This window comes from Trachurus japonicus, chromosome 9 (genome assembly GCF_045865225.1).
Source record: "Trachurus japonicus isolate A0001 chromosome 9, Traja_1.0".
Classification (NCBI taxonomy): domain Eukaryota; kingdom Metazoa; phylum Chordata; class Actinopteri; order Carangiformes; family Carangidae; genus Trachurus; species Trachurus japonicus.
In genome coordinates, this window is record NC_140915.1 from 13,686,896 (window position 1) to 13,703,437 (window position 16,542).

At 39.8% G+C, this 16,542-nt stretch overlaps 1 protein-coding gene across 1 annotated transcript in view; it reads right to left on the reverse strand.

Annotated features, from left to right (window-relative positions):
- Positions 1-10,784: 10,784 nt before the first annotated feature.
- The window catches only part of tmem8b (transmembrane protein 8B), a 46,450-nt gene continuing 40,692 nt past the window's right edge, over positions 10,785-16,542 (reverse strand). Inside the window, exons 12-13 of the mRNA XM_085786022.1 lie at positions 16,389-16,505; positions 10,785-12,013 (exon numbers count right to left, since the gene is read on the reverse strand). Coding sequence (XP_085642148.1) covers positions 11,678-12,013; positions 16,389-16,505 — 453 coding nt within the window. The 3' untranslated portion in view covers positions 10,785-11,677. The remainder of the gene's footprint in view (positions 12,014-16,388; positions 16,506-16,542) is intronic.

A 16,542-nucleotide genomic window follows, 5' to 3' on the forward strand; every position in this document is an offset into this window, starting at 1 on the left:
AATCAAAACTGTGCCATTGGAGGCTGTCGTTATTGTTTCACTATGACTATCAGTTCATAGTGAGGGATATGATGACTTATAGTGCATCCAAAAGACCTACTGTTCTGCAAAGGAACACCACTCCATAAGAATACCATTCTCCTGGTTGTTGGTGATAAAGTAAGAGAAATGAAAGTTTTCCCGTGACGGTGATGATGATGGTGGAAGATTTAAGTCTTCATCCTGAAGGAGGTATTTAGATTTGTGGATGTCAATAGAAAATGCTGAATCACTACTTCCTGTAGTGGATTTTTTTTTTTACTTGTTGGTTGTTGGCTCAGGAGAAAACAAGGTCAGATAATCAAAGTACAAAGGATTCATCTTCTGGGAAAGAGGAATCATCCAAGAGTTATTGGGATATTTCAGGTTGGATGAAAGTGGGGGAACAACCAGTGGACCAAGCAAGAAAAAAAAATCCCATCTCCCCTCAAATTCATCCAAAGAAAAAAAAAAAAAACATAATAAAAACTGGATGTGGAGCAGTTTGAATGCCTGTGGTGTGACAGCAGCCTCAACAGCAGCAGCGAACATGAGATACGAGCCTGACACGAGTGACGGACGCCCAGTGAAAAGATCACACCACAGGTCACATCAAATCTCTGTGTCCAAAAGTGGGCGGTGAATGATGAGTGCCAGAAAAAAACCTGTCGGTCGTATGAGCTCTCATCTCCAGGGGGTGCTTGTATTTATGACGTCTGTTACGAGCTCGGCATCCACATCCAGGAAAAAAAAGAAAAAGAAAAAAAAAAGAATAAAAACAAGGATGGCTACACAATAATTTCACAGGATCTGGACACATGGTGTATTTAGAGGAAGCGACAGGCAGATAGGGAAAACAAAATGTCTCAAAAGATGAATAGAATAATAATAATAACACAATACAGTACGATCACAGATTTTCCACATTGATAGTAAGTGAAGGGGTTAATTACATCTGCAAAACTTTATATGAGAAAGGCAGTGATCACTAATGACAACCTCAGCAGGTACAAAGTTTGTTAAAAGTAAATGCAGTTTATTTAATCATATCATTTACAGTGATTTACATAATTTCATAACACTCAGCAGCTGGCGCAGGCCCTACATGTGGTGGTGCTGATAGGTTTGTGTATTTAGCATAATGCATCACGCCCCTGGAGCCAAAAGGGAGGCCAGATGTGTCTCATGATATGAAATTACTACCACAAACTAAAGGGAGATGGGTTCTTTTGGCTTTTCTGCAGTTATAAAGTAGAAGAAGTTTTGGAGTAAAGCTAAAATCTGGACAAACAACAACATGCTTTTAGATCAGTGAAATGAAAGCAAGATGGATATTTAATCACATTGATTACATGAAACCAGTGAGAGCTGGCTAAAGTTTTTCTTTCTTGCAACCAAGGGGCCAATATAAAGTTTTAGTGATTTTATCTCTTTTGGTTTAGAATATATTTCAAAAAGTTTACATTTAACCAATCAAAAAAAACTGAAAAAAACTGAGCTGATGATGATTCATGATGATTTTCATGAGTTCCCGCCCTCTTGCCCAGAGGTGAACCCGCAATCCTTCACATAATGGAAGATTTAATGAAGTCGCATGGGAAGAATTTATAAAGATTGGGAGATTTGAAAACTTATTTAATCACCACATGAAGAGCAAAGAGAGTGAGTAAGAATAGATAATTCGGGACATTTTCACTGGTGTGTTCACTCTGTTTGTTACCAATTATATATGCAAGTTTGAGATATCTAATTACATGAGCTTTTTAGCAATATTTCGTCTGACAGCTCTAGTTACAAGTTACATTTCACATCAAAATGTTTCACACATCATAGTGATGGATCAGGCGTTACGATCCATAAAAACAGTACAACACGCTGACATGGATCATTCTGCTGCCTTCAGTAGCTTGGGAACTTCAAATACATGTTGATGTTAACATATCTGTGGCATTTTTAGAATTACAAAAACAGGACTATTTACATTATGTTTTTTACAAATTAGCTGAGGAAGCATCAGTTTTATTTTAGACATTTGATGCACTGTAATTAGAGCTGCACTGAATGTAAAAAAAAAACATCATAACAAGAATTGATTTCAAAATCCTGCTCCTGGTTTACAAAGCTCTACATGTACATGGCCTTGCACATCACAGATATGCTCATCACTTACACCCCAGCAAGAACACTTCGGTCAACAGCCAATGGCAACTTACTCATCTCTCACGCCAGAACCAAGGAAAGGGGAGGAGGCAGCTTGTAGTGTGTACGCCCCACACAGATGGAGCACGCTGCCTGATGCAGTGAGAGATGCCACATCAGTAGCTGTTTTTAAAAACTGATGAAAAACTTAACAGCGTTCAGTTGAGTTGTGTGTGTGTGTGTGTGTGTGTGTGTGCATGTGCGTGTCTAAGTGTGTTTGTTGAAATATATGTGATTGACCTTGTTTACTTGTGCGTGTGCTATCCTCTACACTTGCAATTTACGACTCATTATTTATTCTAACTGTATTGTAATTACCTGTTGTGAAGCACATTGAGTCTGCCTTGTGCATGGAATGTGCTTCATAAATAAAGTTTGAATTGAATTGAACCGGATATTATGATATTATGCACAGATAGAGCATCTGCAGTGCCACTGTGATGAGGTGGAATGGTCATTTTTGCTTTTCATTTATTTATTTTTATATACGTATGTACCAAACAAATATATCTCTTTATGTCTCTTATGATTTGTTGGCCAGGGTGTTGCTATAGAAACAATGCAAAACAAAAACAAGCTGCAGTTTGGCTATTGCACCTGTCCCTATTGTGATTTTCATCACATTGCAATTAATTGTGTAGTTTTCGATGTGATGCATTGCATTTTCTCCTAAAAAAAACAAACATATATCCATATCTGGTAAAAATCTGCATTTTAGCTGTTGACTTGCATGAGATGGTTGCAAACTTTAAATCCACAGAGAAAATTGGCATCTTAACACTCACAATGGAGTGTTGACATTGAGGCGTGATAATTAAAGCCCCCGTCCTTCTGACCAGCAGCAGCAAGGACAAGGGATCTTAATTGTGAAGTTGCAACATTATTGCGTCTTGAACTGCGAACATCATTAGCACTCGCATGAACCCGGGGGCTTTTCACGGTTTCAGAAGCCAGACATGAGTTGGTCCTGTATGACAGATGTCTGTGTGAGGGCTACACAGTGTATACAGACCCACGACAGACTTTATTAAATCTCCCAGCTCCAACGCTCAGCCGATCCCCCTCTACACAACATCTGAAATGTAGCATGACCTTTCTCGTCCCATCAGACAGCCGGGCTGTCTGCTTGATGTGTTTAGGTCCAGTATGTGCTGACAGGAATCCGGAGGAGGAGCAGGACGCAGCCAAATCAAAGATGTGAAGCTACTTATTTAGATCTGCCTCGTTCTGACAGCCCCCCACCCCCACCCCGCCTCCTCCTACACCTCTGTATTTATGATTCACTTTAAAATCATCCTGGGCATAAATTTCTTGTGACATCAAATGATTAGTATGTAAAATATTCAGACTACTCAGAGTGTTTTATAAAGAACTCATGTTACCAATTCAAATGTGGTGATCTTTAAGTAGCCAGCAATCTAATTCTGAAATAACATTTTTATTTTTATCTCAGGACCAAAGAGCCCACGGGACACAGAAGTTGGATGTTTAATATTCAGTATGTTAAAGGCTATGTAATTAGACCACTGCTTTATTTTTTTGCGTGTGTGATGAAGCAGTGGCTGAACACACACACACTCTGATGGTTGTTTGATTCATCTAATTTCACTTTTTGGTATTTGAGGATGATATTTTGCAGCCTATTTTCCAAATCCCATGCGCCAACCTAATCATGGATTATGTGGAGAGAAAAAAAGAACCTCTGCAAATGAAGGTCTTAGAAATAATTTCTGTTTGCTGCTAAACTATCTGAAAATATCTGAATTATTAATATCAGCTGAATAAGAGTGGCAATACATGAAAATATTGTTCCTTCTATTTAATAAAAAAAATACCTGTTCTAGGCTATATGCTTGAGAGGTCTTTGATCTTTTCTCAAGACTCACATGTTTTGTGTTTCTTTGAATATTAGATATGTTTTTGCTCATAAATACTAAAGGTCTGGGGCCATGCTAGCAGCTCTGTGCTCAATGGTGCTTTTGCTATGCTAATAGTGTCATGACCCACAATGGTAACATTGTCCCATTGTCATAATATTAGCATGCTACTCTTGTGATGATAACATTTTAGCATGAATTATGCCCTACCACACTAACATGATGCTGTAAGCAAGGGCATTGGGGGGGTTAAGATCTCACTTTGCCATTCCCATATTCGTCATAGTAGTAAAAGGTGTTTCAGTAATTTACTACCATATAATGCATTTTATTTTGTTGTTAATCTATGTGGTGATTATCACGTTTATTCTGACAGGAATAATGGTTATTAAATTATATCAACACCACATTACAAAACCAAATATTGTTTGTTGGCCTTGTGGCTCTTTTTATTAGGCTATTCTGTGCAGACTATGGGCTTGACCAGTTGGATGGACTAGTTTGTTATAACCCCCTTAATTAACCCGCATACAACAATACCTACTGTACAACATCTGCTAATTAATTAGCAGCACTAAATACAAAAGGCTACATGGCTGAGGCTGATGGGACTGTAGGAACATAATAGGCTACTATAGTCTTGGTATAGTCTGTGAATTAGGATATTGACCTGACGTTAAAAACTTTGTATATCATCAGAGTGAGTTTACCTCATTTTGAGGGGGTTGTGACTGTTTGTACTAAATTTCATGGTGATCCATCTAATCATTTTCCTGAAAAATCACAAATGTCAATCTCACAGCGCTTTGCCAAAAGTCAGGGATTTACCAAAATCAATAGGATTTATTCTCTGGACACAATGTAGCTGCAGCGTGTCTGTATGACATTTCACAACAAACCATCCAGCAGCTGTCGGACCAAAGCTGTGTCCAATTGGCCGTGCTGCGAGTGTGACTACAAGCTCGTCAGCCTAAATGAGAAAAGGCAACGACGCAATGTTCATACAAGTCAGGAAAAAAACAAAACAGAAGGTCATCGTTGCAGAACGAACAAGGAGTCCAGGGAGACCACAAGAACAACAGGACTGGAAATCTGTATACATGATATTGATTGGCAACACAAGCGTGTGATCAAAACCGGTGAACCGACTGCTATCAGGGATAACTAGACACAATGGTTTGAACATAGCGTTCTGTTGAGACGTAGTGTGTGCAATGCATTGACATTACACCCCCATCCACTCCTCAAACCACAAGCACAGCACTGTAATAATGTACATCAGCCCACAGACAAAATTATATTTGAGCTTTGAAACTCTCTAGACTTCTGCCGTCTCCTTCTGCCATTAGCTGTTATGTTCAGTGCTGGGCTCGTTCCCCAGAACAGTATTTAACCTGCAGCCCTGAGTTCAGTCGCTGAGATAAAACTCGCGAGTCTCTCCTCTCTCCCTTCAGTCTCTCCATATTATTTGCTGCTGCTGCAGTTAGAGAAGAGCTTCTTTGCCGACGCCTCCTCCTCCTCGGTGACAGAGCCACAGCAGCAGCAGCTGTAACAACTTCATCACTGCTTTTTTTGCTCTCTTTCCTAACTTTTAATCTCCCTCATGGACCACTCACTAATCTCTCATTTATATTTAAATCACAACTTTATGCAGAATGTCTGGCTAATGAGGCAAATGAGGCTTGTTACTGCTTCAAGCTCAATTTAAGTGAGAGATAACATGACGAAGAAGCAGGAAAAGCTAATGTTTTGCACCCTGTTGGAGCACAGTTGAACACACTTTGACCTCTCCCTGCAAAATCCAATGACAAATTAGAAACTAAATGAGTCTTTGTTTATTTCTTATTATTATTTATAATAACTGGCCCATCCAAGATGTAACTGATTCTTTATTAACTTAATCCAAACTAACCTAGGATCATTATGGGACATTGTTTGCACCCTAGAGTGTATCTGGTCCCATAAAATGACCCTAATATTATCTGGTTGCCATGCAATCGTGCAGAACAAACATTAGACTCTCACCAGATGGATGCCCAAACCATTACAGATCGGCCAACACCGTTTAATGGCGGGCAACAGACATTGCAGGTTAAATTGCACTCTCTGCCGTTCTTTAAATTTAAACCCTTCTGGTTGAAAAGAGGCTGAAAGAATGACTCATCACCGAGCATCAATCAAGCCTTCAGGGTTTCTAGCCTCTTAGATCAGAACATGCATCTTGGTGAGCTGACCTTGGACGCAAATGCTGCTCAAATTGCATTTCTGCCATAATTCCCAGCTTTGGGAAGCTTACAGTATGATGTGCAGCCTTTTTGTTGCTGGTGAGGTGGAAGCTGCAAGTCTAACGCAGTCGAGTAGATTTGAAGGTTTAGTTGGCGAAGGCAGTTTGTCTGTGTTTGGAATAAGTTGTCACATATTCAAGTGTGTTCCCTCTGCAGCGTTCAGTCGTTTTCTGTTTTTCTGACAGATGTTCCTGCAACTTGAGGTGCATCTATTGTTCCCCTTTGAGAGGCTGCTCGCTGTCTCGTGCTGATTTTTTTTATTTTTTTTAAACTCGCATTCTCTGAACTCTTGCGATGCAACACATCCCACTAATTAGCATTCAAATGAATATGACTTGTCTGTGTGGCGGCTTTGTAATTCTGCTTTGGTTCATTTATATTCAGACTCCCTTTTTTTCACATGGCATTTGCAGCATTTTGTCTACCTGCTGTAGTTTAGAGCAATACAAGGATTTATTGTGGGGCGGTTTGTGTGTCTGTTTCTGATTTGATGTTTTTAAATTCGTATTAAACTTTTGAGATAAAAGTGGAACAGCATACATGTATGATTCTTTTTAGATTGCACACAAATCACGGTTATCTGTTTAAGATACTGTAGCTCGTATTGAACACTAAAAGCCAACATACCTGCAAGGGGAAGAATTTGTATTCATGAATATGCGACATGTTGTAGCTGTTGCACAGGTGTGACATCTAGTAAATGTGTTAAAGATCACACTTTGTGCCAAGTGTTCAGTGTCTGATGTAGATCACTGCAGGTTTACTGCTCTGATACAGGAAAAATAATCTTTGCAAAGGGAAAAATCAACATTTCTGTATTTAATTTACATGCTGTTGCTTTCAGAGGTGCATGGCAACTTGGCTCTGACAGTTTTTTTTTTTTTTAACAGAGGCTGGAGCTAATCCTTGCTGACAGTGGACGAGGGCGGGTCACACCCTGGACAGGTCACAGGTCTATCACAGCGCTGACACATGAAGACAAACAACCACTAATTTCCACACCTATGGTCAATTCAGAGTCACCAATTCTTTTAAGTCAACATTTAGAAAACATTTCAAGCTTGTAGCTACAGTATAGTGAAGTCAGGCCACACGTAGTTAACACAATCTTAAGGAACTGATTTGATCAGTTCACTTCATGTGGGAGCACCAAATGGAGTACCAACAGCAGGCGCACATCTGGATTCATGACTGAAATATCTTAATAACTATATAGGATAGATTGCCTTCACATTTGGCACACATATTCATGCCTTCATCTTTGGATGATATCTCTCTGGTCCTCTCCTTACGGTGCCCAGTCTTATTTTGAATCTTCTCAATGGTTTCTGACAGAGTAAATGCAAGTTGTACCTCGTTAGGTTAGTTAGAGTCTCTGGAATTCAAATAATCATTTATATTGTGCTAATAATTAACAAATCCGAGCAGCATGGCATCATTGGTGTCAAAACCTGTTAGAAGGTCCAGAACTCAAAAACCACAAGATTTTCATTAAAGTAGAGTTACGAGTTGTGAGTTGAAGCACATTAGAGAGGTTGATGAAGTATTATAAAAGCATAAACTATAAGGTCTAGAAGGAGTTTTTGACAACATGTGAAAGTATTTTGGAGATTTTTTCTGCATATTGATCATCAAATGTGATATTTTTTACAGGTGGTAATCAAAAATTACAAAAAGAACAACAAAAATGATCTGAAAGTAGGAGATTTTATTATTCATACTACTTCTCATGAACACATTTTGGCCTTGCTAAGCTCATTACATATTTACATATGGAAATGTGTGTAAATTAAGCTTGAAACAGACTGGCTTTAAGAGGTTTTAAATTGTTCGTTTCAAGATCAAATACCTGCAGGTTGGAGGTCTGATTAGGCAGTGTTAGCACATGAACATGCCAACATCTGCTTTGACGTGCTACAACAGTAGGAGTGTTACTTTCACCATGGTGACATAAGCGTCTCATAAGGCCGCTGGCTCCAAACTCCTCTAAAGTCTCATCTAAACAAGAACAAAGAAAACCTGCAACAAGTGGGCGGCAAGAGTCAAATAAAATAACAAGTCGCAAAAGCACAGAGCAGCTCATAATTGTTCAGTAGCTCTGTGCTAAGCCTGCAGGATTTACCCAAGGAAAAAGAAAAACAGCCATGCAAAATACAGTAGGTAGAGCTGAAATTGCTCTAGTGCTGTAGGGTTATGGTGTGTCAGAGTTATAATTTTGTTAGATATGTTAGCCAAGAATCCATGAATACAAAGGAGGTACTTGCTTTTGATTTCATGTGTGGTGGAAGTACAGGGATCTCCACTGTTTGAAATTTCAATATCTAAGACCTTGTCATTTTGGTCTAATTTGTCTCATTAAGAACAGTCGCAGGCCTTTTATTCCCACCAAGGGGTGCACTGTGCACGAGGAATACTGAGTCTCTTATTACATGAATTTCCATTACTTGGCTTTTCATTGAAGTGGCAGGGGAGGGAGTGACCGAGAAATGGCCTGAGATACGTAAAGTTTTGTGTTGGTTTTACCGAGCGCTTCTGTGCTACTTTATTTGACCCTTTCAAAAATAATGGGATCCTTTTAGAGCAGTGTTTCTTGGAATTAGCTGCTCGGAATAGAGAAACCAATTTCTATTTCCTTCTGAGGAGATTGTGTTTAATATAGGTTGTGCGCTCTGTTTATTGTCCCTCACTGTAATAAAGTTGAGTGAAACATCTCCGCTGGGTATTAGTCATATTGTTCCTGCATCTCTCTTATTCAATCAGACTATATACGTTTTTTTCTTTGCCTTTCTTTCCCCTTTTTTGGACGGAGCGCTCGACTATAAAGGTTAGTGTAGGGACTTTAATACCTCCAATGGCCTCATTCCATCACATTTTCACAACTCAAGAGAAACTCTCCAAGAAAAGAATTGATGCATAATTAATTGCACCAGTGGCAGCGCTGATAAAAATTAGGAATTAGGTGTTTTGGGTTTTTTTTTTACTCCTCTATCACACTCTGTAAATACACACATTGCTTGTAAAGCCTGGAAGGAAAAAAAAAAAAAAGATTGGATGTGTTTGAGTGTTTGAATCACTGATAATGATCTGGTCTCTGGTGGTTTTATTACAAGATTTTGAGCTTAATCCATCATTAAATTTTCATGAACATCAATATCCTGATGCTGCAATGACAGACTTTTTTTTTTTTAATTCACTGATAACACCGTTGTTATCATATTTTAAATTGATAGGGTGAACACATCCAGCTGTGACAGAGATCATTATCATGTATGTTGAGGTTGTTTCTGGCCTCCAGGCAAATGTGTAAGTCTAATTTAGCATTTAGCTCTGTGTTTGGTCTCTACCAGCTCCTGAGGGGAAATATTTGGCTCTTTAGCAGCTCGTTGCTCCACCAGCTAATCTATACCTGTTGCTCTAATGATCAAGTTTTATTGTACACTGGATTTTTTCAGAGCTTTTTCACTTCACTAAACCAGCTGCCTGCTCTGCTCTGGCCGTGAATGAACTAAAACCCCAGATTCAGATCCACTCTTGATTTTGCATAATGAACTTATAGTCTACAGTACAACCACTTCATTATTATGGGAAACACACTTATTCTGTTTCTACCAGAGAGTTAGATGAAAAGATTGATACCAGTCTAGAGTCTGTTTGGTAAACATGAGGCTTTTCTCCCATCTGCAGCGAAAAGACTGGAAACAGCTTGTCTGACTGCGACCACAGATAAATCTCTGGCTACCAGCGTCTCTAAAGATCACTCATCTGTCATCACTACAAAGTGTAAAAACCACAAGCTTGTGGCCAGCTGTTTCCCTAAAAAGAAAGTGAATTAACATATTTCCCCCCAAAGTGTCACCTAGTTCTTTTAAGGTCTGCATTGATTTTTTTTTTTTTTTTACTTTGTTTTTTTGTCATTTGTCTGATGTCAAGGCTCCAATCTGCAGCTCCCGGTACGGTACAGTGTGTGTACATTTGCAAAAAAAAGGAATGAATGAATTCTTTCATCTTTTCTGAAGCGATCTGATAAAAAGACCCGGTGTATGTGCAGACTGATGAATACCGAGCAGCTTCTGATGGATCACACCTAATAAAGAATAAAGCAGAGTCATAAAACTCTCACAGCTCTGGCTCTCCTTACATAAGAGGAGAGAGGGAGAGAGAGAGAAGGAGAGCAGATATCGACAGTGTGCTCTGACGCTTGCCTTCATGCTGCTGCTCTGTTGGAGAATTATTTATCTCCTGCTCTATTCCTGGGAGGCTGCTGTTGACAGTGTCTCATCTCACTGTCTGAGTACCACTGGCTTCCATTAGGACCAGGAATTGCAATGTGATGTCTTTGTGGGGAGGCTTCACCAGCTTCACCAGTTGCGCTATATTTAAGAGCTCGGAAAAGCAGAGGTGATACTGAGGCAAAGAAAAGAAAACATTTATTGTTTATGAATGTGGTGTCACACAGGTCCTGTCAGAAAAAAAAAGGAACAGGGAGGAGGTGAGGTCTTGGTTTGAGGTCTCTGAAGTAATCCTGCCTCCCCTTTTCTTCTCCTTCTTCTTCTTCGTCTTCGTCTTCTCTCTTTAGACAGGCAGCTGGACTTTGGAGTAGTTCCCGTCAAGAACCGTCAGCACATTCGTGTAAAAGCGATACATTGCGATTGCAAAAAGACAGTCTAACATTCCACATGACAACTAGGATTTGTTTTTGTTTTTTTTCTCATTTTTTTTGTTTTTTACATTTGTGATGATGTCCACTGTAGTTCATATTGTTATAAAAATTTACAGAATAACATTTTTGTGTCTCAGTGCAAAAGATATATTTCAAAAGAATTTCAGAAAAGCCGTGCCCCTGATAAATGCCCACCCATCCACCCATCCACCCACCTACCCACCCGCCCCCGCCCCGCCCCCTCAGCCAACCTGTGCCCCTACAGTAAAATAACTGGCCTGTTTACAAGACCACCAATAAATAACCAACAGAAGCAGTTTTACAGTCACCGTCAGATAGCAGCAGTGTTTCAGCTTTGACTTTAAATACATATTCACAAACAACAGTGTGTCACTGTACACCCACAATTCATCAGAACAACTTTAACTATAGATAAGAATAATTACAGTTGTATTGATAGTAATTACCATGACAATAACAACAGGAAAAAAAAAAAAGATAACTCCAATGTGTCACATCTGCATTTAAGTATTTACATTGCTTGTTCAAGTTCTGTGGCTTAATTTCCCGTGTGTGGATTTTCCCCAAGTAAAAGAAGGCAATGAAGTGTCTCTAAGGTCTAAAAGGCTGGGAGTTCATCAGCTGGTGCAGATGCTGTTGATGGAGATGATGGCGGGGTCCACCAGGCCCAGCTCCTCGTGCTCGTTCACGCACAGCTGATAGCCGCAGCCCCGTCGGCGCTTCAGCGGGGTCACCTTGGCGTCGGGCTTGGCGCGCGGCGGCAGCAGGAAGCCCACGCTCCCCGCGATCAGCATGTGCCAGATGCTGTGGATGTAGAAGTAGTTCTCCTCCGTCTCCACGAAGGCGTAGAGCGCCACGGCCGAGGTGGCGATCATGGTGCCGGGGAAGAGGAAAAACACCCAGCGCTTCCAGGTGGGCGGGTAGCAACGCCGCCGACGGATGGTGCGCACCGTCTGACAGGCCAAAGACACACACACACACACACACACAACACAACACAACACAGCGGTTTTCAGCCTCAACAGCACCCAAAGTTAAAATAGAAAACTGTTGTTAAAAAATATAATGTCATGCTTCATGTGGATATCCATCTGTTGTTGCTGCCAGACTGTGTAATTATGGGTAAGATAACATGTTCTATGGGGACACTTGATGACGATGTGTTAATTTATTTGAGCCAGGAAATGACAGTGGCATCATGGAAAATATGAAAAAGCAGAGCTGGGTTGAGTTTGGACTGTTAATTTCCAGATAAGTGTCAAGGACAGAACTGCACAATGCCAACAGCTTGAAAATCAGGTAAATATACCTATTTAATTCATTCCCATATTTGTTAAATTACTGATAATATAATCTACATCCAAACAGAACCACAGTAACATTTATTCACGTTCATTTGACCGGTTCGCCACCGGGGTAAAAGGTGGAATTATGTTTCTGCAGGGCCGAACGTAAACAAACATACACAGGTGTTTGTTTGTGCAAATTGAGGTTATAATGTACACGACCACTGGGGGTTTAGTAAAACAGAATCTAAAGCAAAGCCACAGGAAGTGAGGAAATTGAAATCTGAAGACGCATGACATTATCAGGATTTATCAACATTAACGATGGACGAAGACCTTGAAAAGAAGGACAAAGATGTGAAAAGACTCGAGGAGGAATTCAGTTTCACTTGTGGCAGATCTACAGCAGAACTACTGACCCACAGTTTTAATCCTTGAAAAAACACTTGAGCCGCTCTTTCTACAATGAAAATGAAATATACTGTAGTTGGGAAAGTTTGTTCTAACACTAGCAACAGTGTGTCGCTGTGTTATTTCACTTTCTGCCCAAACCAGCTCAATGTGGTTGAAGTCCAGTCGGTCTACTTCTATTTTTCTAATGTTTTGGCTAATTGTCTTTTCTCATCGTTCGGATACTGGAGCACAGTTCTACTTCCTGCAGCACATTGTTGTCCTAATAATACACAAGAGTGTGTAGTATCAGTTTGTTTCAATACTGTCTTTGTATGAAACAAACACAACTTGTGTGACACATGTGGGAAATTTTAAATCGAATGCAACTGGACTTGGTTATTTTCAAAGATTTATTTACTTTCTTTGCGTTTTAATGATATTCATGGTGTTTTGTTTTGTTTGTTTTTTGTAAACTTTTTGGGGTGCCGTTTACATTTGTACCATTTCATTTCGTATACTATATTGCTGTGTACTCCACTAGTCTGCAGTTCACATTTGTACATTTGTACCACTGAAGGTTAATCACAGCTGCTAATATTTCATTAATAATTGTAAAATGGTGCTATTGTGTAAAGAGAGAGACGAAGAGACAAAACCTCTTGACATGATGTTGAACTTTCAGGTCAGAATTACTCCTTGTTGAGATATGGGAGTTATGCTGATTGACTCTGAGTTTCTGCATGCAGGAGCCTGATTCCCTCTTAAAACACTGTCTTGACGCTGGAAATTGAAAATAAATCCAGACAGTCGTACTATTTCCATATCGTTTAATATTCAAACCGTCATCTTCAAGACCTGCACTAAGAAATAATTGTTAAATATCAAATTCCTTTCTATAAAATTATCCAGAAACTGAGGGACCCAGTAAAATAAAGCCATTTTTTTATGATTTCTTTTCTTTCAAACAAGATATTAGAGCCGGAGATCACACAGGGAGCAGTCATTCAAAAACGGAAACCAATGGGATTTCACAGAGGGAGCAGCAGGCACTTCACTTTGACTGGAGGCACAAAAGGGATGGAGCCCTTAATAAATCTCAATTGGCTTTAAAGCCTGAAATTTGTATTCGTGCCTGCTGCTGCAGCAGAAACCCCATCCCTACGATCATAATCAGCTGCTAGATGTTTTAAATTGGTCATCAGCGCCCGGCCAGTCACCCCTTTAGCCATTCTGTTATTTATGCTCTTGTTCCGCCTGCTGCTAACTGGACGTGATGTCTTTATTCCTTTAATCCATACAACAAGCTCATTCTTTCTGTAAGTGGCCGCTATTGCTGACAGTGTGGCAGCCACAGAGAGACTTGTGGACGGACGTGCCGTTTTTTTTTCTTCTAAAAACGCTGTTTGGAGAATGCTTCCTAATTGTATTCAGTCTCCATTGTCATCGCTTCATAAACACTGATTGCTTGCATTAATTTTTTCCCAAAAACGCAACAATAAAGAGTCAGTCCTTTGTCAAGGGAAATTTGAGTTGGTCATGAATGACAAAAATAATTACAATAGTAATCTAATAATTAGTATTCTAGATTAAAAATGGCCCTGACTGAATTATTGTGCTCTATGCGATTTAAGTTAAAGACTAATGATCCATGTGAAGCGAAGTGAAGAAAACACATGACGTGTGTGTCTGTGTATTCCTCTCCACAAGTTTGGAGCTGCATGTTTTTCTAGTTAAGACAAACAGTTTCAGACCAGGATTATCTTTCCATGCATAACTCAGGGACCTCATTTAGTTTTGGAGAATTAAGGATATTTGGCACAGACAAATTTGAGTTTCTCCCCTCCTTCTCACTGCTCATGACACCCCTGCAAAGCAGCAGACGCTCTGTGCCCTTCGCTTGACTGATCTAATTCGGTTGTGTCTGGGAACATTCAGAATGCCAGGCTTTGCAGAAACATGACAAGTTGAAATGAAAGGGCTCTTGTAGAAAATGTGCGGCACTCAAACTCCGAGGTGCAGCGCCGACGAGAGAATACAGAGACGCCGGCATAGGCTGTTGAACAGCTGATAAATTATGAAGTGTCAGGTAATCAAAGTGTTGAGTCCAGGTTTATCTAGAAAAACTGCAACATTAGCATGAGATCCAAGCCACTTTCATGGTAAAAAAGCTGCTGTGTGGCGCTTACTACGGCAACCTGTAGTGCGGTGTGTGCTTTATCACCACGGGAGGATCAGAAATTGTCATCTCCCCCAGTAATTTTGACAATTTTGCACAAAATCTCCCTAGACCATGCATTTAATATATTTGTCAAATAAAATATACCAACAAACCACCCATAACTGAATTATAAATGTGCCAAAGAGCCTGAAGAAAAGCAGTCAAACAGTGCAGGAGGCCAGTGGCTTTAGTGAAATACTTCAGATTTTAAATGCGAGTCGTGCATGATTTCTAAAGGCGCTGTTGCTAATTTCAGAGAGAAAAAGAATCTCATCTATGGTAAAAAATATACTGCCTCCATCCTCCGGTGCTAAAGCTGGAGGGTTTAAACCGTACTTCATCTACAGTACCATAGTTTCTGTAGGATCCTCCGGCTCACGGAAAGATAACTCTCAGAGCTACAACTCCCACACTATGCTCGATGCAAAGCTCTCTCCAAGGAAGACACAAACCTTGTTTTCAAACTCATGTCAGAGGTTTGGTGTTAAAGGCGTTTTTTTTTTTCTTTCCTTTCCTTTCCCAAGAACCTTGCCTGAAAGACTATTATTTTTTATCTTCTCAGTTCAGGGAGCACATTATGACTTGAAGAAGAGTCAGTGAAAGTACAAGCTGACTTATAATGGAACTACAACCCATGACTAATACCCACAGGCTGCAAAACTTTTTAAGCCCCCTTCGACACTCATGTAAAATAGCTTCATTGGTCAAAAAAACACTCAGTTTTTAGCACATGCACATGTGTTCGCTTAAATGACGGATTAAGTCCCTTTACTACTTGCTGGCGTGAGGAACAATAGAAGGGACAGTGCAGTGACATGTTTCATCTGCATGTTTGAACAAGCAACAATTATATTAAATCTATTAGAAAAAAAAAAATCCCATGTTGAGCCGCTGTAGAAATGTGTGGAACAAACTTGGATTAAGAGTCAAAAATGTTATAATTTTGTTGTACAGTACAAGAACCATAGGGAAATTGTATTATCATTAATTATTACTGTTTGTTTTGTTTCCTTGTACTGTATTTGTTCTTAACTGGACCTAGAGTCTGTAATAAATCTATCTATCCATCTATCTATCTATCTATCTATCTATCTATCTATCTATCTATCTATCTATCTATCTATCTATCTATCTATCTATCTATCTATCTATCTATCTATCTATCTATCTATCTATCTATCATTTCTTGTCTGTCTGTCTGTCTGTCTGTCTGTCTATCTATCTATCTATCTATCTATCCTACTGTATTTAAATAGTTTTGCCATAATAAGCTCTTAACAAACAAGTGAGTTCCCCCCCTAAAAGAAAAATGAACTTCTCTTTCTTTCTCTTCTTTTTTTTCTTAATTTTTGAAACAAACCAGTCTGCATTTGTAAGACTGCTGCTCGACTGTGCAGCTGTAACTAGTATATGAGTCGCCCAGCCCCTTACCCACGCCACGGCCATGATGCCCAGAGCGAACAGGCTGGGTCCCAGCAGGTTCCACAGACCATGACGGTCCAGCTGCAGAGCCATGGACAATGACATCGCCCCCAGCAGATACAGCACCTTGGATATAGAAGAAGAGGAAGAAACACCACATGGA